Source organism: Polypterus senegalus, chromosome 18 (genome assembly GCF_016835505.1).
Source record: "Polypterus senegalus isolate Bchr_013 chromosome 18, ASM1683550v1, whole genome shotgun sequence".
NCBI classification, from domain to species: domain Eukaryota; kingdom Metazoa; phylum Chordata; class Cladistia; order Polypteriformes; family Polypteridae; genus Polypterus; species Polypterus senegalus.
This window is the reverse complement of record NC_053171.1, coordinates 42852079-42878735: the sequence shown is the minus strand read 5'-3', so window position 1 is coordinate 42878735 and position 26657 is coordinate 42852079. Positions and strand designations below refer to the sequence as shown.

The 26657-nt window shown below is 35.4% G+C and overlaps 1 protein-coding gene across 1 annotated transcript in view; it reads right to left on the bottom strand.

Moving 5' to 3' along the window:
• Positions 1-923: 923 nt before the first annotated feature.
• Positions 924-26657, bottom strand: part of brf1b (BRF1 RNA polymerase III transcription initiation factor subunit b) — a 319216-nt gene continuing 293482 nt past the window's right edge. Inside the window, exons 17-19 of the mRNA XM_039741834.1 lie at positions 17072-17123; positions 10714-10867; positions 924-1598 (exon numbers count right to left, since the gene is read on the bottom strand). Coding sequence (XP_039597768.1) covers positions 1561-1598; positions 10714-10867; positions 17072-17123 — 244 coding nt within the window. The 3' untranslated portion in view covers positions 924-1560. The remainder of the gene's footprint in view (positions 1599-10713; positions 10868-17071; positions 17124-26657) is intronic.

The following is a 26657-nucleotide window of genomic DNA, read 5'->3' as shown; positions in this document are numbered from 1 at the left end:
GAGGCTGACACATTGCATTAATTCAACTGAGCTAAATATGTTTCCTGCAGAATTTCATATGTACTCGGCATCTGATCTTTCTCGTTTAGGGGCTGAGCAATAGTTGGACAGAATTTATGAATTCCAGTTGCCCTGAAACTGTGTTTCCATTGTTGCAATGTCCTGGGAAAACCTTTCACTACTTTTACCACTGACTGCACCAAGAAGAGCAGAGAAGAAGTCCAAGTGTGAATAAAGAAAATGTATCTTTAGCGAGATATTGCACTAAATAGCTTTGTAGGTTGTAAGCATGTTGTCAACCAGCTAGATGTAGTTTGGTGCTCTGTAGTGGCCAAGAAAATTCTCAACATCTCTGAATGCCTTCCATGCAATTACCTCTGACCCCACTAGCAAATCTTCAAACCACTTGTCGTTGATAATGTGTCTGATTTCTGGACCAACAAAAATGCATGCTTTAATCTACACAAGTTATTTATGGAAACATCGGTCTCAGATAATGAAATCCTTCACCTTTCTTGTTCATCGCTTTCACAAAATTTTCCAACAGACCTAGTTTTTTTATATGAAGAGGAGGTAAAAATACCTTTGTTGGATTGACAAGTGGTTGTGTGCCACACTTTTCTGTCTTGAAACGAAATGCTTACGGAGTGCCCAGTTCTTAATGTAATGAGACTCTTTAGCATGAGTGTCCCATTCACAAATAAAACAACAGCACTCGGTATATTCAAGCTGCAGGGCCACTACTCTTACATCAACACAGATTAATAAAGTATCTATCTATCCATCCATCCATCCATCCATCCATCAAGCAGTGTTAATACATTTCATTGAAAAAAGTGTATAAAAAGGAAAATTGAAGCACATATTTTGCTGTCCTTTTATAAAAAACAAAACTCAGCATCATCTTTTTTTTATCATTTTTAATATAAAAAGGCACCTTGTACTCTTCAACACAGTATTAACTGCAAAAATTAAATACATTATTTACAGGTACAAGGACGAATCTGTAACTAGCCACAGATCACTATTTAACAAGTTTCTAAAGCAAGTGTGCATGATTCTGCCTCAACGATATTGTTTATTACTTTGTAAAACCAAAGTTTCCGCATATCACTAATAAAAGGAAAAGAAACAAAACATCTCTCACAAGCCTCCATCATACAGCATATATACAGAGTTATGTACATATGATACAAGATTACCTTTGCTTCCTTCTATGATCACGAAGTGCGGCTAATAGCCCTGATTAAGTTTACGGTCAGCTTTATTAAGGATTAATGCTGTTTCAGCTTTCATCGTGCTTTTGTGTTCTTTTCCACTTTCACTACTATCTACCTACAAATGCCCCCTTTAGAGTTGCAAGATCTGATGTTAAATTTTTAAAGGTATTTTACTGAAAGCAGCTTTCCTCCATACTTCAGAAGATTATCTGTGCAGCTTCTTTTCTCCACTGGTTTAGAACAGCTAAGCATATGTCTTGTATTGTGTTCTGTATGAAAAGTCCAATTTGTCTTCTTGGATACTTTAAGAGATTAGGAAGATCCAAGTCCTCAGCAAATGTTAGTATCCTTCATCTTCTTCCATTTCATAGCCATAATCTGCAAGATAACATTGATAACACACTTTTAGAACTCTAGCAGCCTCTTGGGGACATTTCTTCACACAGCTTAGCCGAATGAGAGTTTCTCAAGATGAAGTTGTAAATTATTCACATCTGTGACAAGTACTGGGATGCTTTTATTCATTTTTAAGAGTTTAAACTCTCCTTCCTATAACCTTCAATGCTGATACTCAAACATTTATGACAAACGAAACTCTCTGGCATCCCATTTTCCTCCAGATGACTGTCATAATTCAGCTGAATAAGAACTCAAACTCTATGGCCTAGGTGAGGTCTGAGTGTAAAGCAGCAGACTACCACTGCTCATAGTTCAATTGGTCAGGAGCATGTTGTCTTATACAGGTCCAAATTAAGAGAAGCAACTATATACAGAAAGAGAGTTTTATTATTCCAAGTATACCTTAGAGTACAAAGCAATTCCTAAGTTATTTTATGTTTAACTAAGGACTGAGAAGATGCTAATCTATTAATATTCTGAAGAGATAATGCAGCTAAAGTAACAACTGAATTGGCACATTTAAAACAGCAGAAGCTTTTCAGCCTACAAAATACAATTAAGATTCACCGTCTTTTTAATAAAGTACACAATCTGTTGAACAGTTCTGAAACACTATAATACATTAATAATAAGAATCTGGCAGCACGTTATTAAAGCTTGCGGCTAGTGTAGCGGTAATAAGCTGCCAACAATTGTCACTGGCACGCCGTATGCCTTACCCTTCTCTTATGCTCTTCTACTCAGCTTATTGCTCTTCAAAGGCCGGAAGTAATTTAGCCTTCTGCGTCTCACTTACCGTCATACTGAATGTATTACCATAAATCTGTTGTTAGCGTTAGATGTTACTTCAGCACCAAGCTGATTTCCAGCTGGAGTGCTTCACTGGACACCACCTTCCAGACTTTTCCTAGGGAGGGGCTGTTTGACCAATTGCCTTGTCTAACATTCTTACTTTGGTTAGGGGCCTATTGACCTCTGTGAGGTTTATTTCCTCAAATTTTATGTTTGCTAGAGTTCTTGTGTTCCTTTGCTATATTGCTTTCTAGTTTTTACTACCTTCACTTCCTGAATATATATTTTGTATTGTGCTGTAAAAGATTATCATAAGGAAACAGAAGCATATGTCCTTGAGGCTGTCCTATGCACCAAATATAACTCCAAAGAGGCTGATCTTACACAACAACACTGTGTTTAATAAAACAAAGAATAACATATTAACGCAAAATAAAAATTAACCTAAACCAAAGCCTGCTACCACAATGAGTGTTGTGGTAGCTTCAAAGTACTACTAAGAACACACAGACTCAACTCATGACTTTCTCTCATGTGACCCAGGTCTCTTCAACTGGCCAATAATACCTTGCTTCATACATTCCACTTGTCTCCAAAGTCAATGAGTCACCTGGCTCAAAATGGACTTAAACCCTTTAATGGAGGTCACTTCCAGCTGAGATCTTCAATATCTAGTGAAATCAACCCTTTTGATTTTGATCCTTTTGTCACATGGATACCCCACTAGTAATCTAGTAGCTACAGATGTCCATGTATTTGTAGACTTTCACTAGCCCTTCAATGGCCATGTTTCTCAGAAAGCTTCTAGGCTACCTGTTTTAAGGGGAATATAAGGTCTCACTCCTTTGAGTCCTGGTTGATATGGATTAGCGCTTTATAACTAACCTTGGACATTTTGTGTCAATGTCATTTAGTCATGTATCAGGCATTCATATAATCTGCTGGCTTCTCTGTATTTGAGCGTCTTAATGGAACATTACCCTTGCTCCCAGGTATAACTCACCATCTTCTAGTAAAGTCCCTAGCTGTTGCCCTTTTAAGGGTGCTCAGAACACCCGCATGAATTACCATTTCATAAAAAAACACATTTCTTCCCAAACTGGCAAGTGCAGGACTTCTCTGTTTGCCTGTATGGTACTCTCACTTCTTCTCCCTCTTTGTTTTGTGAAGGACTTGACTGTCTCCTGTGATATCTGAGCAGTTCCCTTTCACATGGTAACCTCTAGTTATCTGAGAGCCTTTGCTATATATATATATATATATATATATATATATATATATATATATATATATACACATATACACACACATATACACACACACAGTCATGGCCGAAATTATCAGCACCCCTGGAATTTTCCCAGAAAATGCACCATTTCTCCCAGAAAATTGTTGCAATTACAAATGTTTTGGTATACACATGTTTATTTCCATTTTGTGCATTGGAACAACACAAAAAAACAGAGGAAAAAAAAAGCCAAATCTGACATTTCACACAAAACTCAAAAACCGAGCTGGACAAAATTATTGGCACCCTCAACTTAATATTTGGTTGCACGCCCTTTGGAAAAAATAACTGAAATCAAGCGCTTCCTATAACCACCAACAAGCTTATTACACCTCTCAACTGGAATTTTCAACCACTCTTCTTTTGCAAACTGCTCAAGGTCTCTCAGATTTGAAGGGCACCTTCTCCCAACAGCAATTTTGAGATTTCTCCATAAGTGTTCAATCGGATTTAAATGCAAACTCATTGCTGGCCACTTCAGAACTGTCCAGCGCTTTTGTCTTCAACCATTTCTGGGAGCTTTTAGAGGTATGTTTAGGGTCGTTGTCCTGCTGGAACACCCATGACCTCTGATGCAAACTCAGCTTTCTTACACTGGGCCCTACCATTGCGCCCCAATATCATTTGGTAGTCTTCAGATTTCATGATGCCTTGCGTTAAGATGTCGATGGATAGTTTGAGCTGACACTGTTGCACACTGAGTCTGCAGAACAGCTTGAATATGTTTTGTAGTTGATTGGGGCTGTTTATCCACCATTTGGGCTATTCTTCGTCGCGGTCTTTTATCAATTTTTCTCTTCCGTTCACATCCAGGGAGATTAGCTGCAGTGCCATGTGTTGTGAACTTCTTGATTATGTTGCGCACAGTGGACAAAGGAACATGAAGATCTCTGGAGATGGACTTGTAGCCTTGAGATTGTTGATATTTTTCCACAATTTTTATTCTCAAGTCCTCAGACAACTCTCTGCTCTTCTTTCTGTTCTCCATGCTTAGTGTGGCACACTCAGACACACAACAGAAAGGTTGAGTCAACATTTCTCCATTTTAACTGGCTTCAGCTGTGATTGCTATATTGCCAGCACCTGTTTCTTGCCACAGGTGAGATCAAACAAGCTTCATATGCTTGAAATAAAACGATTTACTCACAATTTTGAAAAGGTGCCAATAATTTTGTCCGGCCCATTTTTGGAGTTCTGTGTGACATGATGTCAGATTTGGCTTTTTTTCTCTGTTTTTTTGTGTTGTTCCAATGTACATAAAGGAAATAAACGTATATACCAAAACATTTGTAATTGCAACAGTTTTCTGGGAGAAATGGTGCATTTTCTGGGAAAATTCCAGGGGTGCCAATAATTTTGGCCATGACTGTACAGGTACTTTAATATATTCTAATAGAATAAGAGTATTGTAAAACTAATCAACTTGATTTAGATTTTAATATAACACAGAATCTCATACTTCTCTATATTTCACTTTCAAAGGGTAAATGATTTTTCTAAAGAATAGGGGTTTCATACAAAAATAAGGAAAAGGCTTGTATACCATTTACAATTATGTCTGTTCCTATTTCCAATTTAATCTAAAATGTCTTCTGCCCTTTATCCAAGTCTTATTAGACATAATGAAACTGATTAAACAAAAAAAATGATTTCCTAATTCTTTTGAATAGAACTTTCAGATTCTATCGTTTAAAAGAGAGAATTTTGCTCAATGATTAAATTGTGAATGTATAAAAAAATAATCTTTTGTTGACAATATCTTCAGAAAACAGGCTTGTCAAAGCGAATTCTGCTTTGATTAGACAAGCTTTCTAAGAAAAAAGTTAGATGCTCAGGTAACAGGAAGCTTTGTTTTCTATACCAGTAAAAATGCTCTCCTTCCATCAGTACACAACTACTAAAATAGTGCAAAGCAGAAATAAATCAGCACAATTACTTCTCTTACCAGGAAATCAAAAAAAAAAAAACCCAGGGCAATGGCCACAGATTGGTAGACCTTCATTACATGAGCTTATTTCATCTTAAATGAGGTTTCTATATGAAACTCATTTAATAAAAGGGAAACACAGGGGTGGGAACTGAACAGGGATCATATAATACAACATTATCCTGATTCTTGGGTTATGATACAATATTTTAAATAAATAACATGACATAATTAATGCCACTTAATCCAATGTACATTTATGGGAGGCACAAGTCAATCTTGGCAGCACTCGGCACAAGGCATGAAATGGTCCAGGACAGAATTCCTGTCTGTTGAGAAGACACTCAAGTAAATTGTGATTGAATTCTGCAAAAAAAAATCTATTTTACCATTATTTTTTTATTTGCCTCAAATAAACATTAAAATCATATCCATAACAAACAAAAATATCAATCTAAAAAGAAAAGGTTTTGGTTCAATTCATCACAGTTAGGTCTTTAATATGGAAATGGATTTAAAATATCTCAGCAGTCTTTGTAATAGGACTAGACTACTCAGGTAGGGTACATAATATAAACATTGGTACTGCACATTATTTACATTTATGTCTGAGTTAGTCTTGCTTCCTATTCCTTTACTATGTTTTTTTAAATTTTATTGACATTAGCCCTTTATTCTTTTGGTTGCATACCTTTGCTAATGCGGGATAGCCTTTGACTAATTAGGACAGGACCAAGCAAAGCATCTGCGAGAGCTTATATGTGACAAGCAGCTTGTGGAATCTTGCTTTTTATTTACACAGTTTGAAAAATTTAAATATGGTATAAAATGGCCCTCAATGGGTCCTGTCAGCTGGATTTGGATAATTAGTCCTAGTTTGGAGCATGCTAAAAAGAAAATGGTTGCAAATTATCATTTCACTTTTTTGCTGTAGCATTGTGAAAAACAAAATGAACACAAAAGCTTAATTTAATTGTGAACAAAGCACTGGAATACAGAAGGAATATATTCTGTTATGTGAATACCAATAAAATATATTGCTTCTACAGTTCATCTGACAGATGACATACTGTAAATACTAGCACTGAAGCACAGATTGTTATATGTATACTGTATTTAGTAAAAAGAAAATCCAGATTCATTTCACAACTACCAAGAAAACGCTTGAATTAACCCACTGCATCAAGCCCCCCACTCTGTACAGCCTCTACAGGAAACAAAGGCTGTTCAACAGCAATCCTATTTATGACCTTCAGTTTGCCAGAGATAACAAAAATGACGTAAAAGCCCACCTATGTATTTCAAAAAAACTGGCAATGGGTGTATGAATTTGATGCTGACTTATACATTCAGTATCTAATTCAATAAGCTAATTAAAATGCCAAGCTCAGTAATACGACATACTCTGGAGGTAGTAGCAAAGGAAAGAGTTAAAACAAAGCTATGTGCCATCATAATAATAATGATTTTTTTACATTTGTATAGTACTTTTCCCACTACACAAAGAGCTTCCACACAGGGAGGACCCAAAATGCAAACACATCCCATTACTGCAAAGCATGAACAATGCTGCACACCCTCTCTGACACACCAACATTGTGTACTTTCAGCCAACAAATCATTCAGCAGAAGTGTTTCAAGAAACACTATGGGGGGCTCCTTTATACCAACAGCAGTACGTCTGCATAATGCTTTACTATGACTGTGACAGCCAAGTAAGACGTTTTCTTTCTTTATAGTCATTCTGGTGACTGGTCAGACACAAGTATGTGTATTTTTATTTATTTACTTACCTATCTATGTATGCATTTTATTTAAAGAGCTTCTGTAAAAAGCCAAATTTTCCCTGGGGACAAAAATAGCTCTATTTAATCGGTCTATCTATCTGGGTGACCTACAGTCACTGTGCTTTGTAGTGAATCAACAAATTCTAGAAGAGAATGTTAGGACATGCATCTCTGGGGTGACTACTGACAGGATGTAAACCATAATGAAGCTTCTAAATTTAAGCCTCTATATGAATGGCTGAAGCAGAGGAAAGTGTGTCAAGGTTCTTGCCTGACAGCAACTGATATATAAAAGCAAGAACTAGTTCAAGTATGACAGTAAAAAAAAATGAATGCAATGAAGTTGTTGTGAAACAAGTAAGGGCCATAAACTCTAACTGAACTAGGTGGAAATAATCAGATGAGAGAAATAAACGTTCAAAGTCACTGCTGAGAAAGATCACACTACTACAAGTTCACTTAAATTTTACAAGAAAGGTTTGCTCTCTCTCTCTCTCTCAGGGATGGGGATCAATCTGTTCTTAACTCAATTTTTCTTTTTGTAAAAACTTAATTGCTTTGTATGGATTGTAATAAAATTAGTAAAAAAAAAAAAATTACAAGAAACACAGTGCATACTAGATCAGCGTTTTCAACAAAAACATACAACCTTGATTTTATTTGTTTAATCTCGATATTTATTCCTAGGACATGGATGAGGATGTGTCTATTTATGACAATTTCAATGCAGTAAAAAAAGGCTAAATCTCACAGTTATACTTTCCTCATCATGGTATCTCTAAAGAACTACAGACTGAAGGGTTAAAACTAACACAGTGTACAACCACCACTTGAGCACTAGCATCAACATTTTCAAAATGAATGATTTTTATTGTAACTATGCTAGGACTGCTGATCTGAATGGGTTTTGGTCCACTAATATTTGGTGGCAGTCACAAAGACATTTATGTCAGTGGGAGAGGAAGGCTTTTTCCCTATGGTTGATTTCAGAAATGATACAGTCTTTAATATAAATTACAAGAATGATGCACAAAGTACCAATTTACATGATATTTAAAAGCATTTATGAATGCTGTTAATTTATACAGAACTGAATTGAAGAAATTAAATTAATTTAATCACACTGCATTGGCTCTTTTTCTCACAGTTAAGTAATTTGCCCTCAAGGGAGCTTGGAACAAATTCTTATTTTATTAAACAGAATTACTCATTAGCTTACTTAATTTACACCAAAAATTTCTAAATGAAGTAAGTAAGTTACATGCAGAAGATTTAAAAAAATTTCTAGTTTAGTTATGCATTCTATTTAATTCCTAGTGTTTTTGCCAACTAATTAAAATTGTTAGATTTTAACAAAGAAAAAAATGTGCAGAAATGTAATTAAGGACAAAATAAAGACACTACACAAGCTTGTGTCCAGTGGCTAAAGTACTATTTCTTTCTGAACACTCCTTGCTTGAAATTATTTAGAAATGTGTGTGGAGCTATACATTTGAGCCGTACTTCATCGAGTTTTTGAAAAATGAAACAGGCAGGCTTTCAAATGTATTTTCCTTTTATGGAAGGCCTTCTTTTACACAGCCTCTGCTTCAAAACTGACATTCAAGCCATTTAGAGTGACAAGAAGTATTTAAAAAAATCTTTTCTGCAGTTATGATGACAGAATTTATGCTAAGGATGACATATGTGACAGTGGAAAATGTTTTAGCATAATAAACATTTGCTGTTCTTTTTACTCAATCACATTATTATTAGATTTTCCATATAATTACATACAATTTATAAATTAGGGGTTCTCAGGAACAGTATGGGAGAAACCCGTCATAGTCTTCTTGTACAGTATGTATTTGTGCTTTCTTCCCTTTTTTTAAATAAATCAAAGGAATTGTTGTCTTTTGGATTAATCCATTTGATTAAATAATTTGTGCACTTAATTTGTAGGATGAGACTTGTATTCTCTTTATTTTCCATCAGATTTTAAAATATGATTTTTATCTCTGAATTTTATTTAATATTTGAAAGCAGATGGTTAACAAAGATTCTTCTGCATCATCTTCTTTGGAAAAATAGAAATCAAAAAGAGAAGAGACAGATTCACAATTTCGATAAAACAAACACACATAACATAACCTCTATTAGCTTACCATACGAGATGGACTCAGGTGTCTACTTTTGCTTGTAAACCTGCTATCTGTTTGCTATGGTACTTTAAACAAGAAAATACTAACACTTCTAAACAGTGCAAATATTTAAAGTATTTAGAGTAGTTTAGTTTCAAATAAATTTGAAAATTAACTTCTGTAGAGGAGAGTGTCACTGTTGTAAACAAAAGCCAATTATCACAAGTATAATGCTTGTATTTTATCTGCTCAGCTTGACCATGTTTAAAAGTCACTAAAGTGATATCACTTGTTTTAGCACTCCTTTTAAATAAACATTTTTTTCCATATTCCATGTGCTAATACCTGTACTGCAACGTTTGGAACAAGGACCTCAGCTCTGTTCCTCATGGAACTCAGAACCATAAAATACTGCAATGCACTAATACGATTCAATTATTGCCACAGCAGCACTGCAAGCTATCAGATGAATACTATTCAGCAACTAAGCAACACTTTTAACAGCTTATAATTAAAACAATGATCCTCATGCACTGACCTATATGTAAAATGTGTTAAGACCTGGGTAACTGCTCAAAGTTAATTAACTAGAGAATTTAAAGAAAATAAATCTGATATTCTGCTATGAAAGTTACAATGTTCTGCAGGAGAGTGCATAAATGATTAAATTGTTTATATGCTACATTACAAGAAAGGTCACAATTGTGATGCCAGAGAAAGAAGAGCAATCAATTAATATTGCATTTTCTATTCTAAAAAATAACAAACAGTAATAATAAATACATAAGCCTAATTATAGCATTCAGTCCTATAGAAAACAATGCCTTGGTTCATTTCTGAAATAAATGGTTCAGTATTTATATCACTTTCTCTTAAATGCAAACCATATTAGAAGATAAAATGAGTTGTATTTTGGGTGCATTTTCATTTTATGCCTCTCAGTTGCTGCCCATACATTTAATAAGTTAAGCCCTTTGGCTTCAGTCTGGATGAACTGTTTGATTTCAGCATAGCCAGAATTGTATTCAACAGCTGGAAAAATTCAGTCTTTAAAATGTAATCCTGGGGATTAAAATGACATGGATCAGACAGAAATTCCTCACATTAAACTAGAATTAAAGGAATTCATATTATGAATAGAAGAAGGATTTGTTTTAACTCATCTAAACCAATACATTACCATTTCCTCCAATAAGCTGCAGTGCACTAACACATGATTCTTCCTCCTCTTCATCTTCCTCTTCTACTACCTCTTCTTCATTGTAGACAACAGGTCCACTTTCCACTAGGACTGTTTTTGAGGATTCCACTGGTGTAGCCTGGGAACCAGGAACCTAAAAAAACAGAACACAAGCAGTGACTAAATGAGGTGACAGGACAGAAAGGATGTAGAGTTCAGCACCATGCAATTTCTGCTTTAACACTAGAATTACCAGAGCCTACGAAAAAACTTGTAGATCCGTCCCACCTTAAATCGCTTCACACCTCTCCATCAGCGTCTTTTGTCCTGTAAATGTGTCGATAAGCAGCAAGCAGCCTGCTATCACATCCCCCCACCCCGCACAGTTTTCTCAGCTCAAGTCTGTTTACCTGCGTGTTAATTGCTTAGAGTTGTATAGAGTGAGAAGTGAAGCAAAATGACAACTTTTATAAATAATATATTGTTATTTGGAACACTTGCATTTCATGTGTGTTCTGTGTCTACAACGATCTATATAAACACATCATTAAAACAGAAACATTTTTCATGTTTTAGTAATAATTGACAAAATGTAGACATGAAGTGTATAATGTGTGAAGCCTGAAGTCCAAATATCAAAGAAACACTTTCACAAAAGGTACAAATATAACAGAACAAGTGTGCTTCTATTCAAGAATATAACTGCAGAAAAAGAACCCGCGTTAGGGTATGACATTGACACGTATTTGCTGCGACCGCTTCGGTGGCGTAACGGTATCAACTGTTGACTGGAAATCAACACTTCACGGGTTCGACCCCGGACAAGTCCGTTTTGAGAAGTGAGCTGCTCTTGTTCATACTATTTTAAAATAAAAAAATACATTTGATTTCAGTCTGTAATAGCCGGTGTAAACTTATGATACTTGTAAATTAGGTTAGCTTTGGTTTTTTTTATTTTTTATTCAGTTTTATTCTCTCATATACCCTCCCCCCCCGCATTTGACACTGCTGTTTTCGCATAGACGCACTTTAACAGAGGTGAACTCAGATAATGACAATGGTTCTACATTGGAGCAAGAATGCACGTCGCACTTTTGCCATCGTTTTTGTATATGTACATGGAAAGCTCTGCACTCTACTTGTGACTTTACGCTGTAGGACGTAAGTAGATAAATAAAGCTAAATAACATTCGATCTGGCTCTTACATACAAAGTACATTGATGGCAGCTTCCACCTTCAGCTATAGACTCTTCAGTACGTGAGCGACTCTCCACGCTAGTGTTTAGATCTGGACGGTGTATGTGCCCCCAAAAAAAAGTCTAACTGCATTCTCATACCATTGCTTGTGTACTAAAGTGTCAGCAGGCACTTTTTGTGGCATTACACATATTTTTTGAGCATGCCCAGGAACACAGGAAGCTCTGCAGTCTACTTGTGACTTTACACTGTAGGAAGTAAGCAAATAACTCAAGGTAAATAACATTCGATCTGGCTTTTATGTAAGTAATATATAAATGTTAATGTTTTGGGCACATGCACCGTCCAGATCTAAACACTACCATGGAGAGTCGCTCGCGTACTGAAGAGTCTATAGCTGAAGGTGGAAGCTGCCATCACTGTACTTTGTATGTAAGAGCCAGATCGAATGTTATTTATCTTTATTTATTTACTTCCTACAGTGTAAAGTCACACGTAGAGTACAGAGCTTCCCATGTACATATACAAAGTACAGCGATGGCAAAAGTGCAATGTGCATTATTGCTCCGATGTAGAACTGTCATCATCATCTGTGTTCACCTCTGTTAAAGTGCGTTTTTATGTAAAAACAGCCATGTCAAATGGGGAGTTGGTTGGTTGCTGGATCGTGAACGCGATCGAGAGAATAAAACTGAATAAAAAAAAAAAAAAAAAAAGCTAAACTTTACAAGTATCATAAATTACATCGGCTATTACATACTGAAATTAAATGTTTGTTTTTATTCTAAAATAGTAAGAATAAGAGCAGTTCACTTCTCAAAACGGAGTCGTGCGGGATCGAACTTGTGACCTTTTGATTCCCATTCAGCAGCTAATAACGTTGCACCACAGAGGCAGTCATAGTAAATGCGTGTCAATGTCGCACGCTAACGCGGATTTTTTTCTTCAGTTATATTTTTGAATAAAAGCACACTTGTTCGGTTATATTTGTACCTTTTGTGAAAGTGTTTCTTTGATATTTGGACTTATATACAGGCTTTACACATTAAACACTTCATGTCTACATTTTGTCAATTATTACTAAAACATGAAAAAGTTTCTGTTTTAACGATGTGTTTACTGTGCATAGATCGGTATAGACATGGAACACACATGAAATGCAAGTATTCCAAATAATGATACAGTATTTATAAAAGGTGTAATTTTGCTTGACTTGACACCCAAGTGAACAGACTTGAGCTGAGAAAACTGTGCGGCGGTGGGGGGATGTAATAGCAGGCTGCTTGATGCTTATCGACACATTTACAGGACAAAAGACGCTGATGGAGAGGTGCGAAGTGATTTAAGGTGAGACAGATCTACAGGTTTTTTCTTAGGCTCTGGCAATTGTAGTGTTGATAACTTTTTCTAGATTTTAGATAACACTTAACTACATCTAGATGCAAAAGACTAATGAAATCTGTTTAAGCCTAAGAAGCTGTGCAACTACAGAATACCAGTAGCTTAATATAGTCTAACTGTGAAAATGAGAAAAATCTAGTGGTAATATCCTCACCATTCTGCAAATAATTTATTACAACAGCAGCAATAAGAAACAATTGTATATTGTTATTTACTATTTAGGAAACTTAAAGTGAACATTTATACAGAAGCGAAAGGTAATTCCTAGTTTGCCAAGTAAATTCTTCCTGAGGTATTTTCTAATAGATTTCCATGGGCTCCTGCTTTGGTGACCAAAAAAGGTTTAAAAGTGGGTACAATTAAAATGAAACCGAATAGCCAAGAGCAGGTGTCTTGACATTAAATCTTTAAAGTATAAACTGTGTATTTTCATGTATTTTTATTATTACTTTGCTCGAGATGTTACATTGCCACTGTAAATTCACTTAAAGTTAAATCTGGTGGCCCATTACGTAACTTTTAGTTTGAGGGGATGTCAAACGTGATGACTAGAGTTGCTGATCTCGTCACCTGAGCATGACAAGATTACAGAAGCAGAAATCACAGGACACGACAAATTATATGACTCTGTTGAGACTTTTCATAACAGTTTCACATTTCTAAAGTACCTCAAGCTTGTCCCTTTTTTTGACAGCAAATAATGTGCTGTCTGACAAAGCTGGCATTGTACAAATGTTTTCAACGTATGGTGAATTTAGCCACAATCTCTGTTCTTTTTTCCTTTTCTATTATGTTGTGGTACTGAGACATCAGAAAGACAAGCCTCTTTTCTATTTGTAAGGTCCAAAACACATTAAGTCCTTTATTCCTCACAGCTGCATAATTTGCAATGAACATCTGGGTGAGTGTTCATTGGTTCTCAACACCCTAACTCACAGAGCCTTCTCCTACGATTTAAGACAAAAATCAAACCTGTGACTTGCAAGCTGTCTGGTTTGAGTCACTGGGGATGTGAAATTACACAACTGGAAGTCCTGGGAGTGCACTGAGACTGCCTCTGACTCATTAAGGTTATGTAAATGAAGTCTGTGACTGCAAATCATTGTAAAAATCATGTAATGGGTCATAGCTTTAAGGGTTTCTTCCATTTTGCAAAAGTACAGACAAATGACTAAAAGGAAAGCTCATCAAAATAATTCATTATTCTTGAGTGAAAAGGAAAACAGCACTGTATTTTTTTCAAATTGTCATCAGAATTAAAACTCCAGTTAACCACATTCAAACTTTTAATACATTCAGAAAATGGATATTGGGATAAATGTTTACAGTGCACTCTAATGACAATAATGACAGCTAATAAAACAAATTTTCATTATAAGCTCACTTTGAATGAAAAGTATATATAATAAATCACTTCAAAACCAGTGCATAAGAACCATTTATATATCCAGGACCGGGTCACAAGCGTGTGTTAAGAGGTAAAATCATAATGCCAGGTGATTCTAGGTGATCTCTATGATAGTACAGTGAACCCTCGTTTATCACGGTTAATCCATTCCAGACTCTACTGTGATAAATGAATTTTCGCAAAGTAGGATTCTTTATTTATAAATCGAATATTTTCGCAGTTAGAGTATAGAAAACCTGTTTACGAACTTCTAAATACGTTTTTTAACATTATTGGAGCCCTCTAGACATGAAATAACACCTTTTAGTCACCATTACACTCGTATTACCCAATATATTAGAGAAAATAAGACATATTAGATGTTACAAATATCATATTACTAGGCGCACTCGCCTTTTAAGGCGACCGACTTTTATCCTCAATTTTTGTGCGCTCCATGTGTACTGTACATCAGGCATGTAAGTGTAGGGAATGAGAACATCAAGGTGCCCATTCACAATCTCTCCCGAAAACCTACGTTTTTTTTTTTTATCCCCTCAAGTGCCTGTCCAAAGTCGTACAATGTCAGCCCGAATCTGTACTGCTAAAGACGGAGTTTCACGCACTAAATAAGCTATAGATGAGAATAAGCAAGCACCATCTCCCCTGATATTTACTACGCAGTGAGGCATTTGTACTCAATCAACATTAATTATTTCCAGAGACATAATTTTGTCTATTTTTCCAGCGCATCGCGCACAAAAGCAAGGGAACGATGAGAGCACCAGAACTCTGCTCACACTGCGTCGCTTTGTACCTCAAGCCGCAAGTAGTAAGTCTGTAATAAGCGGAATACCGCTACACTTTGCACTCACGGGACGGAAGGACAATCCCGAACGCTTTTATATAGTAATTTATTGTACTGTACATTTAATTGCACACAAACACACACAGTTCTTACACACAACCACTAACCTATGAAGGCACGACCTCAGTAGGAGAGTCTTCAGAGGTGGTGCAGTATGTTCAGCAGGTGCGTTGTTGTCTTCTTCCCCTGAAGGAGTATGAGGAGTAGGCAGTGGGTGTCTGGGTGCGCGGCTAAAGAACATCTTTATAGGCAGTTGCTGGCGCTGTCTTTTCATTTGCGTGAGGAGGCTTTTGTAGGGAATCGCTATCTTTAATCATATCCAAGAGTTTCACCTTCTCCTGGATAGTAAGCATCTTCCTCCGGCGCTTAGTTTTATCATTAGAAGGCTTAGAAAAATCAGCATGTTTAGGAGCCATTGTAGGGCTTAGATAAAAGTTCTCAGAAAGCGCATGCGTAGTGACGTAAGCGTGTATGAGAAACAAATTGCGATAGAGTGAAGCCGCGGAAGTCGAAGCGTGATATAGCGAGGGATCACTGTAAATCATTTTTTTTTCTCTTTCTGCATAGTATCAGTTAATGATCAGACTACCTCATAAAAAAATCACATAATGAGGTGAAGATCATTTTATTTTGTCTCCAGAAGCAGTAAAAATGAGCAGCCACATATTACCACTTGGTACCAACATACACTTCTATGACAGTAAATACACTTTTTTTTTTCTTTTTCTGTATAGTACCAGTTAAGTGACTAGACTACCTCACAAAATCACTTACATAATGAGCTGCAGATCATGTTATTTTCTCTCCAGCAGCTGTAACAAATGAGGAGCCACATATTATGCTTACAAGAATCAATTCAGGGGTTATAGCAAACAGTCTCAGGCCCCAGTAGGGGGTCGTCTGCTGGTCTCTCCACACATTATTGCTCACTAAATCAATTATCAAGTATAAAAGGTCATGCACCAAAGTAAAGCTTTACTCCATCTAACAAACTACATAAGCTGTAGTACCCCAGTTTATCCCATTTGAATGTCCTCTGGAAACAAACATTGACCAAGGAAGGATCAAATTTCCATAAGCACTTCTCTTAACCTCTTCGAGGGACAAAGTCACATTAAGTTAATGTTAACTGCCAGACTTGTGTTGCTCTCACTCTACTGCGGTCCTTTGGAGATATAGCACAATTTTATGTGTATATACTCAACACCACAAGGCACAAGTGGATAGGCTGAGGACTACCTTAGACTTTCATGCTGAAGCTTACTAATCAGCGTTCTTGGCTTCTCAAACGTTTTATTTTTTAAAAATGATGATATCTGCCTTTCAGTATGATTTACTTTTCAAAGCTCACAAGCAGTTTATTTTTAAAAGGTGCTTTACTCTCAGGTTGTCATAATTGATGTTTTGACACAGTAACTGCCTGGCATGGTGTTTAAAGAAACACTAGACTTTGAAAATCTAAAAAGAGGTTTAAGTATACTGGTCATTAAGTATTAAAGATTACCTGCTCTGCTGCAATTTTCTTTGTGGGCTGAGATGAGATCAAAGGTCGCAACCTAGAAAGACATAAAAACAGGAGTACATAAGAACAGAAAATAAGTTGTAATTCCATTAACACACAAGCCAAAAAACACATTAAATGTTTATTTGTAAACTCAATAAATGCACTTCTATGCATGTACAGCAAAGAGCCGAGGGGAAATAAATTTGTATTAATTAATACTTTTTTTTATAATAAATCTTTTGAAATGACTAATTTGTACATAAACAATCTTTAACATTGTCCGTTTACATTCATCTGTATTGCAAGTTATGGCTTACAGGTGTTTATATGGTAAAATGACTTTCTCACATATTGTGTTATAATATTTTACTTTATTTTTTTTTTCACACAACCTTCAAAATCCAGTTACATAACTTTTTCTATTGTATCTTTTCCACAATTGTACAGTTTCCACTTTGACGTATGTGTATAATGCACACTCTATTTTAATTCCAGTTATGTTCCCACCATTTTTCTTAAAAAGTACTCCAATGAGACAGGCTTTGGTTTGATACTATTTACAATCCCAAAAATGTCATTGATATACGTAAGAAATAAATTCCACTATTGCAGTCTTCAGCCCACTTAAATTTTTAAAATTAGTTCTGCCTTTCTCTGGATAATTTCTGTGTCAACAATAAAATAAAATCAAGTCATTGTCACTGTAAAAAGATTAAGATAGATTTCCTCATTTTTCTGAACAACTAATACAAGTATAACACAAGTAATACAATAAACATATATATAAGCAAATATAGCTAAACTAACCAACCCCCCCCACCCCACATAAAAGTAAAATGAAAAAGTAATCGTCTTAATGCTTAATTTTATACTTCCTAATCTTACATTTGAAATTTGAAAAAAGTTAAATTATGATTTTTCATCTTTTTGACCTATAAACCCTTGACCAAATCTTCCTACAATTTATACAAAATGAATTTAAAAAAATACAAATGATCATATTAAAAATGTTTAACAACTTAGCAATTACAATCTTAAATTTGTTCTGATAGAGCATATATTATCTCAATAAGTCACATAATTCATTAATTTAACCTGTTTGGAAAACAAGTTGATAATCTCTTATGCCATTATCTATGAAGTTATATTACTGCTGCTTATGTAAGGGTCAATGGTATTCTGATTCCCGCCCCCCCCCAAACAAAAGCTTCTAAATGAAGAGATAAAATGTCAGAAAATCAATTCCAAAGAAACTTGGGGACAGGTAAGAAACCATTTCAATGAGCAGTAAGAGAATTTCAGTGAGTAGAACTGGCAGTTAAATTTAGTTGCTGGAGATAACTAAACATATCATTGCCTGAAAAAAAATGTCTGCAAAACATCACACAAAAGATTCAGGAGAAATATGGAGTAGACATTACTCCAAGTGGAACTTTCCGTAATGAATGCCAGCATGACGCTAATAAAACACAACAATTCATCCAGATCACAAAATCGTTACTATAATTTTTAGTGGTGGTTGCCTGATGCTATTGGGGATGCCTTTCAAAAGCAGGAGCTTGAAATTCTCTTGCAAAAGATGGACAGAAAAATGGGACATGAAATAACAGACATAGGGATATGAAAGACAATGATTGAGAAAAAGACTCATTTAAATTTCTAAATGTAAAATTAAATAATCATGTCAGAAAACTGAAACTGTGAAAGAATTAGGGGCTTCTACAGGAAAATCAACTAAGCCACATTATTAGCCACAATGTAAGAGGAACTTCAAATGAAGAAAATAGATGTTCTTAAATGGCTCAGTCTGAGCTCTGAGCCTAATCCCATTTCCAATCTGTGTCAAGTCTTCACAATTATTGTCTGCTTTCTCCAATTAACTTGACATAGTTACATAAAAAGAGGAACGGTCAAATACTGTACCATCACAAAGAGCTGTCATATGTGTCAGAGGGTGGTTCTACAAAATACTGACCCAAATAAGTGAAAATAGAAAAACAATTTTTAAAAATTTGTTTACTCCTTCTTTATGAGCAGTGCTGTGTGAAGAACAATGTTTCGCCTTCAGAAATAGCATTTTCCAGTCTAGTGCAGCACAATCAATGACTGTAAAAGAAGGCTCAAGGTAAATACTGTTTCAAGGCACTTCACTTTCAATTATAAAATATACTGTATATCATAAAATATGTTGGCAACCAAAGTAAGATAAATGGAATTAACACAATGATGTTTTTTAAAGTAATAGTAAGGGTCTAATGACAGAAGTATGTAAGTGGGAGTGAACCTGGTATTCTAGAATCCACTAGAGAATGTAGGACATGACTGTGGCTGGGAAGAGTGTAATGCAAATGGAATTTTCAGATCAAAATGTGCCCGGCACTCCCAAGAGAATGGTTACTGTGAAGTGGATGGATGTGTGTTGCATTAATTCATCCATAGATTGGCCTGGACCTATGTGTGTGAAAGCAACTTGCAGATTTGACATCAGAAAACTTTCCTAAAATCAGATCGGCTTTTCAGTCCATGTAGTTCTTCCTGCTGATCTTTCTTCGATTAATACAACAGATGTTGTTGCACAGGCCATATGGAGCATTAAATTACTGACTGCAAACTGCATGCCCATTTTTGTGTCTGGCCAGTGAAAGCTGTAGTATTCAGTGGTGTGAATACCAGGGTCACAGCTGCTGTCTTATGGATAGAGGAGTGGCAGCAAATAATGAGTAAGGGAACAGCAGGGCAGTTGAGGGGCACGCCAATCAATCACCCGCACAATCACACTTGAGAGAGAGGTACAACATCTGAAAAACAAAAACAAACAAAAGTGTAGGAATGTGACACTTCTATAGGGCATATACGAAAACTAGTGATATGAATACTAGCCTTATATTTATTTTCCTAAAAATATAAACTGTTTTGTTTGTTAAATTTATTTTGGTTATAAATTATCATGATTAAAATCTCCTTCCTGCTATTACATTTTATACAATTAAAGATTTTGTGTCTGATAGTGTATCTCTCATAAAATGTTTAATGGATATGAAAGGACAAAAGCAAAATATTTATAAAAAGTTCATTATGTTGGCTTCAGCAATTTTCACTTCTACTTTGGAAAGAATTACACTTCAAATTAGCATTAAACATGTCACCTCTGAAATTTGTAATGTGGGTCTCCTGTCAGTATAGCTTTTAAACAAGACTAAAATTTATTAGGAGGCAGATTGCCCATTTGGTAAATCAGAAAAACTTCAAAAACAAATTAACTTCTTTATACAACAACAAAAAATCAGTACTAAACAGTGGCTAACAGAGCAAACACTGGCACCGTTTGCCTAAAGTCCAATTGGAAAACCTTAAAATACTGACACAATTTTATCCTTCTAAGCTGAGGGCTTCAGACACCTTCTACAGCCATTTCTCTATGCTTTATGTGTAATAAATCTTGTGCTCACAAAAACAGCAAGTAAAGTGTCCATAGGAATGAGCAGACATTGTCACATCTGCCAGGGTCAGACTTCTGCTTGGCTGTAAAGTATCAGTAAAACAGCCTGAGTTCCATTATAGTGGCAAAAGAGAATTTTTAAATATTCCGGCTGACACCACACTTCCAGCCAGCCCTAGTGATTTAAAAAAAAAATTGTGTGTCTGAAGTAGTACATGATGGGGCAATAACTGGAGATGAGTGCAAATTCCAAAACAGAATCCCAGAAAGGGGTGTGTTAAATTCCTAAATAAGAGAAAATTGTCCAAGGGTGTGATGCATCACAAGAACAGATGGTTTAAAATGGTCAGGGATCAATGAAAGTTACAAGGAATGTTCTAAACGTAGAAGTCAGGACATTTTGCTGAAAAACGGAGGCACTTTTCCAACGACTTTCATCAGCCATCCTTGGTGACAACTTTCTCAGAAGAATGCAACCATAAATTATCACCTTTACAGATAGATGCATTTTTTAAAACTTATTAACGAAAACTTTTTAAAAAGTCATTTTGCAGCATGGATAGACCGTCATTGTGAACACTAGCTCAAAGCTTTAAAGAGCAATTACAAATGTTTTGCAAGTTATGTAATAAAACAAACTCTTTATCGCTATTTAAAATAGTGTCATTAAATGCATGTGCCAGTCTATATCACTTTATATGGTATTTAAGGTTGTAATATAACAAAAATGTAGCCACCTTAAAAAAAACTGCACCACTTCTACACATCAGGAATACCTGGGAATTACTGTATATTAATTTGAATAAGAAAATGTTGCGTGGTAATGTGATGTAGTAGTTAGAAGTGCTATCAACGCCTCTTTAAATTTTATTTTTCATTTGGCTATGGGGGACTCTATGTGGGTTCTCTGGTTTTTCCCTGGAATTCCAAAGATAGGTAAGCTAGATTAACTGACAACTCTAAAATGACCCCGTGAGAGGCTCCTATGGCAGACTTGCACTGCATATATATTGCTGGTACTTTGCCTTGTGCCTTATTCTGTCCAGATCCCTACAACCTTTTTTTGTTCATTTCACCTTATACAATTTCTTGTATTAGGAATTTGTTAGATATCGCATACCCCTTGTGGTCAGAGCGCAGGGTCAGCCATTGTACAGCAACCCTGGAGCAATTGAAGGTTAAGGGCCTTGCTCAAGGGCCCAGCAGAGTAGGATCTCTTTTGGCAGTGATGGGGATTCAAGCCAGCAACCCTCGGGATACCAGCGCAGATCCTTAGCCTCACAGCCACCACTCCGCCCTAAATATCCTAACCTTGAATTAGGATAAATTGGTACAGAAAATATATGGGTGAGAAAAGCTATTGTATGGAATGAATAATGCCTAAGCAATATTTAACAGTGAATAAGGACAAAACTGCTTTGAAGAATTTATTGCAAAGTGTATATTTTTTAAATTGTTTACACTTGTACTTCTGTCAAGCTATCCTGTAACATCATTGTATTTTCCACTGTGTATCTACCACTTTTTATAAATATTTCATCTTTGTAAGTATACTAAGTGGCGGCGCTCAGTGGAGTTGGGTATTAATAATAATAGAATAATTGTTCTGATTATGATGTTAAAGTTTAAGATTTATCTTTGTATTTCTGAAAAAATATGGTTATTAGGACAAAAGCTGCGCCTGGAGCCGAGTCAGTCACTAACACAGTAATAATAATTGTCCATTTAGTACAATACACATTATTAGTATTTAATGTAATGAATTAATTTCATTCTTGTTAATTCAGTTCCACTGATAATTTACTATTAACATATGCTGTTGATGTAAAGACATTGGAGTGGCATGTTAAAATAAAGGACATATATAAAACAAAGGCTGATTTATTGAACTGTGCTGAAAGACGAGACTTACTTCTCAGTTCTCTAGGCAGGGAGAAAAATAATGTGGCACCCATCATAATTTATTGTAATTACTACAAAAACACCATGAATAACACACTGCTAATAATGCATTATGTCCAGTAAAAGCAGTGCTTTTGAAAACGAAAAATTGATTTTTGTGAACAAAAAGTAATTACATTGTACTAGACACCAGAAGTAAAAACGTACCCTAGTAGTATAAGACACAAGGTTAATTTGAGATCTTTAAAAGCAGTTTTACAATTTATATATATATATATATATATATATATATATATATATATATATATATATATATATATATATATATATATATATATATATATATATATATATATAAAAAACACACACACACTATTTAATATATATATATGAGCCTTTTAAAAGGTATTTTAAATCACTCTTGCTTGCATGCTGTGATCTTGTGATGGCTTTGCAGTTTCAGCAGCTTCTGTGTTGGCTGCAAAAGGATTTATGTGAAAGCTTTACCCATTCTAAACTGACGCCATGGCTGCTGGACCCCCACTGTGGATCAAATTTGTGACCCTGCAATGCTATACCACCTACAGCAAAGGCTACCTTGACCAGTAGGAGAGTGAATTTCAGAAAATGATGCAAGTGCATATATAAAATAAAAATTATTTTCCAAAAAGGAAAAGATATTTTATACATAAAGTATGCATTTGCACATAATACTATACTGTACATGTATCCTTTTTTAATTAAGGCTATCCACCCAAAACATGGTGTTTCTAGCCTTCACTTTATCAATATAAAAATATACTAAATCTGCATTTTCTTTTTGCATGTGCCTGCTAATACAGCCCCTCTACTAATTATTAAGACATAAAAGACATGACATACATGACTACACAATAGTCCTATAAGAAAGTCAAATCAAAACAGAAACATTTATTTTTAAATCTGGTGATTGCATTTTACAGATTAGAACTGTAAGCAATATAACTGATGGCTGAAGAACAAAAACGTTAAATTCACTGAAATTAATAAATGAGATGCCCCACTCAAGTGAAACACTACATGAATCTGTAGAAATGTAGAAATTAAATATATTGCATTCAAAAGATAATGAGGCCAAATTAATATTCTTCATATTTTGATAAACAATTTAAATTTTTATTCTAATTATTTCACTGAATGCAAGTAAAAATACGACAATCCATAATTATAATAAAATAATTAATATTTTAAAAGCAGGTACTCATCTTAATGTTTTATTTGTGCCACATGCACACACAAATCTTTAGAGGAAAAAAAAAAAAACAGGAAAAGGTGTTTTGTTCTGCTTTGTTCCCAATTCTGTCAGAATAAACTCAAGCCCCTCATGACTTAAAAGAATTTGGGAAAATTCTGTTGTGCTTTAAAAGTGTACATATTTTTTGTGTGTAGAGCACAATATTTCCCCTTAATGCCATTTTTCACAGTAGACTAAGCAAACAACTTTCAGCCATGCAAGAAAATGCTAATTATAAATAAATAAATATCTCAGAAATGTGGAGTATTTATAGCAGCACAGAACAGAACATTATGCAAAAGCATCAAATATATTTTAAAATATTTGACATGGTTTCAAGGAAATAAATGATTTCCCCTCAAGAGAATAACCAATAATAACAGATTTTTAAGAATAAGGGGGTGTGCAGAGCTGTAGTAACTACAGTGAGATAAAACTGATGAGCCACTGCATGAAGATATGGGAAAGAGTAGTGGAAGCTAGGTTAAGAAGGGAGGCGATGATTGGTGAGCAGCAGGATGGTTTCATGCCAGGAAAAAGCACCACATATGGGATGCTTGCTCTGAGGGCGTTGATGGAGAAGTTTAGAGAACGCCAAAAGGAGTTGCACTGCATTTTTGTGGACCTGGACAAAAGCATATGTCAGGGTGCCTCGAGAGGAGTTGTTGTATGAGGAAGTCGGGAGTGGCAAAGAAGTATGTAAAAGTTGTACAGGATATGTATGAGGGAAATGTGACAGTAGTGAGGTCTGTGGTAAGAGTGATGGATGCGTTCAACGTAGAGGGATTGGCTCTGAGCCCTTTCTTATTTGCAATGGTGATGGACAGGTTGACAGACGAGATTACACAGGAGCCCTTGTGGACTATGATGTTTGCTGTTGACATCGTGATCTGTAGTGAGAGTACGAGGAGCAGGTTAAGGAGACCCTGAAGAGGTGGAGATATGCTCTAGCAAGGAGAGGAATGAAGGCCAGTAGGAACAAAACAGAATACATGTGTGTGTGTGAATAAGAGCGAGGTCAGTGGAATGGTGAGGAAGCAGGGAGTAGAGATGGTGAAGGTGGCTGAGTTTAAATACTCAGGATCAACAATACAGATTAACAGGGATTATGGAAGAGAGGTGAAGAAGAAAGTGCAGGCAGAGTGGAGTGGGTGAAGAAGAGTGTCAGGTGTAGTTTGTGCCAGACGAGTATCAGCAAGAGTGAAAGGGAAGATCTACAGGATGATAGTAAGACCAGCTATGTTATATGGGTTGGAGACACTGGCATTGACCAAAAAACAGGAAACAGAGATGGAGGTGCAGAATTAAAGATGCTAAGGATTTGCAATTGGTGTAACAAGGATGGATGGGATTAGGTACGATACATTAGAGAATCAGCTCAGGTTGGATGGTTTGGAGACAAAGTCAGAGAGGCGAGATTGTGTTGGTTTGGACATGTGGAAAGGAGAGATGCTGGGTATATTGGGAAAAAGATGCTAAGGATGGAACTGCCAGACAAGATGAAAAGAGGAAGGCCAAAGAGAAAGTTTATGGATGTGGTGAGAGAGGACATGCAGGTGATGGGTGTAACAGAGCAAGATGCAGAGGACAGGAAGATATGGAAAAAGATGATCTGCTGTGGCAAACCCTAACGGAAGCAACCGAAATAAGAAGAAGTAGTACATTCCTAATAGATACATTTCTGAAAATTACAACATTAAATTTATTAAACTTATTTTGGTACAGCCAAAGAATTAATCAGGTGAAATGGTGAATTTTCATAAAAATCACTAGTTTTGCCACTTTCTGTTTGGTATAGAAGTGTGGTAGTCCTTCTGAATCTGACTCAATCAAACATTCCAAAGAATTCCAAGATTATTTTGCATCCCAGTGTCTGTAAAATTAACCCATCTTCTTTAGCTTGTTTAAAAATATTAAAAAATTAAGTGTAATTTTTATTTATTTTAATGGAATTTTGGCTGTGGACATAATGTTTATTAGTTATTGTTTTATTTGCTCCATAATATTTAGACATGATGGAACCTGTCCAAATGCATTTATTTTTGTCTCAAATTCAAGACATTTAAAAATGAGTAAACAGCTACAATCAAATCAATAACAAACATTTATAAGGAATATTATTGAAATTATTTTCCACTGCACATTTCTACAGTTTCTGTAATGTATTAAAACATATCAAACTTTAATTAAAACTGGGCTTAATCACTTACTTCTACAGAAAAGCCATTTAGGGAAAAACAATCTGTAAAATATATAGATAAAATACACACAGTTTGCTACTTTTTGACTACTTTTTCATTTTATAGCTGCAATGCACCATACTACTGGAAAAATCTGAGAGCATGAAATTCCACTTTACGGCCAGCAGGACTGATTGCTTCAATTCCCCTTGCTACTATATCATTCCACTTCACAATTTTAAATAATGGAATTTTTTATTTTATGTGTGTTTTCTGTAGAGTAGAACATTAAAATATAAAGATAACAACATAAAATCTGGAAGAAAGCAAATTTCAAGCAGTAAACCACAAACACAGCCGGCCATTAACAGACTGCATGAAAATCTACATTTCAGGCAAGATTTTGTGTAATTGCATCACCAAACAAAAATGAAATTATCATACAAATGATATTGATGCCAAAAATGGTGAGGAAAGGTAAATGTCTAAGTTATATGCCAAGTTATGGGACATGTCAAAATGCCATTTCAACAAAAAAGGTTAGAAAATTCATAAATGCAGCTTTATTGTGTGCAAGATGTAAACTTTGTCCAAGACCTTTAAGAACAAAAAACATGCTGGTAGTGATATAAATGCTGAAAGGCAACAAAAAATCCATGTGAAGCATGGAAATGGTTTATGAATCTGCTACTGGCATGAACGGTTAATTGTGGTTGAATGAGGGAAGAAATTAAGATATGATATATACTGATTTCATGGGAACTACAATTATTTTACATAATTTATATGACT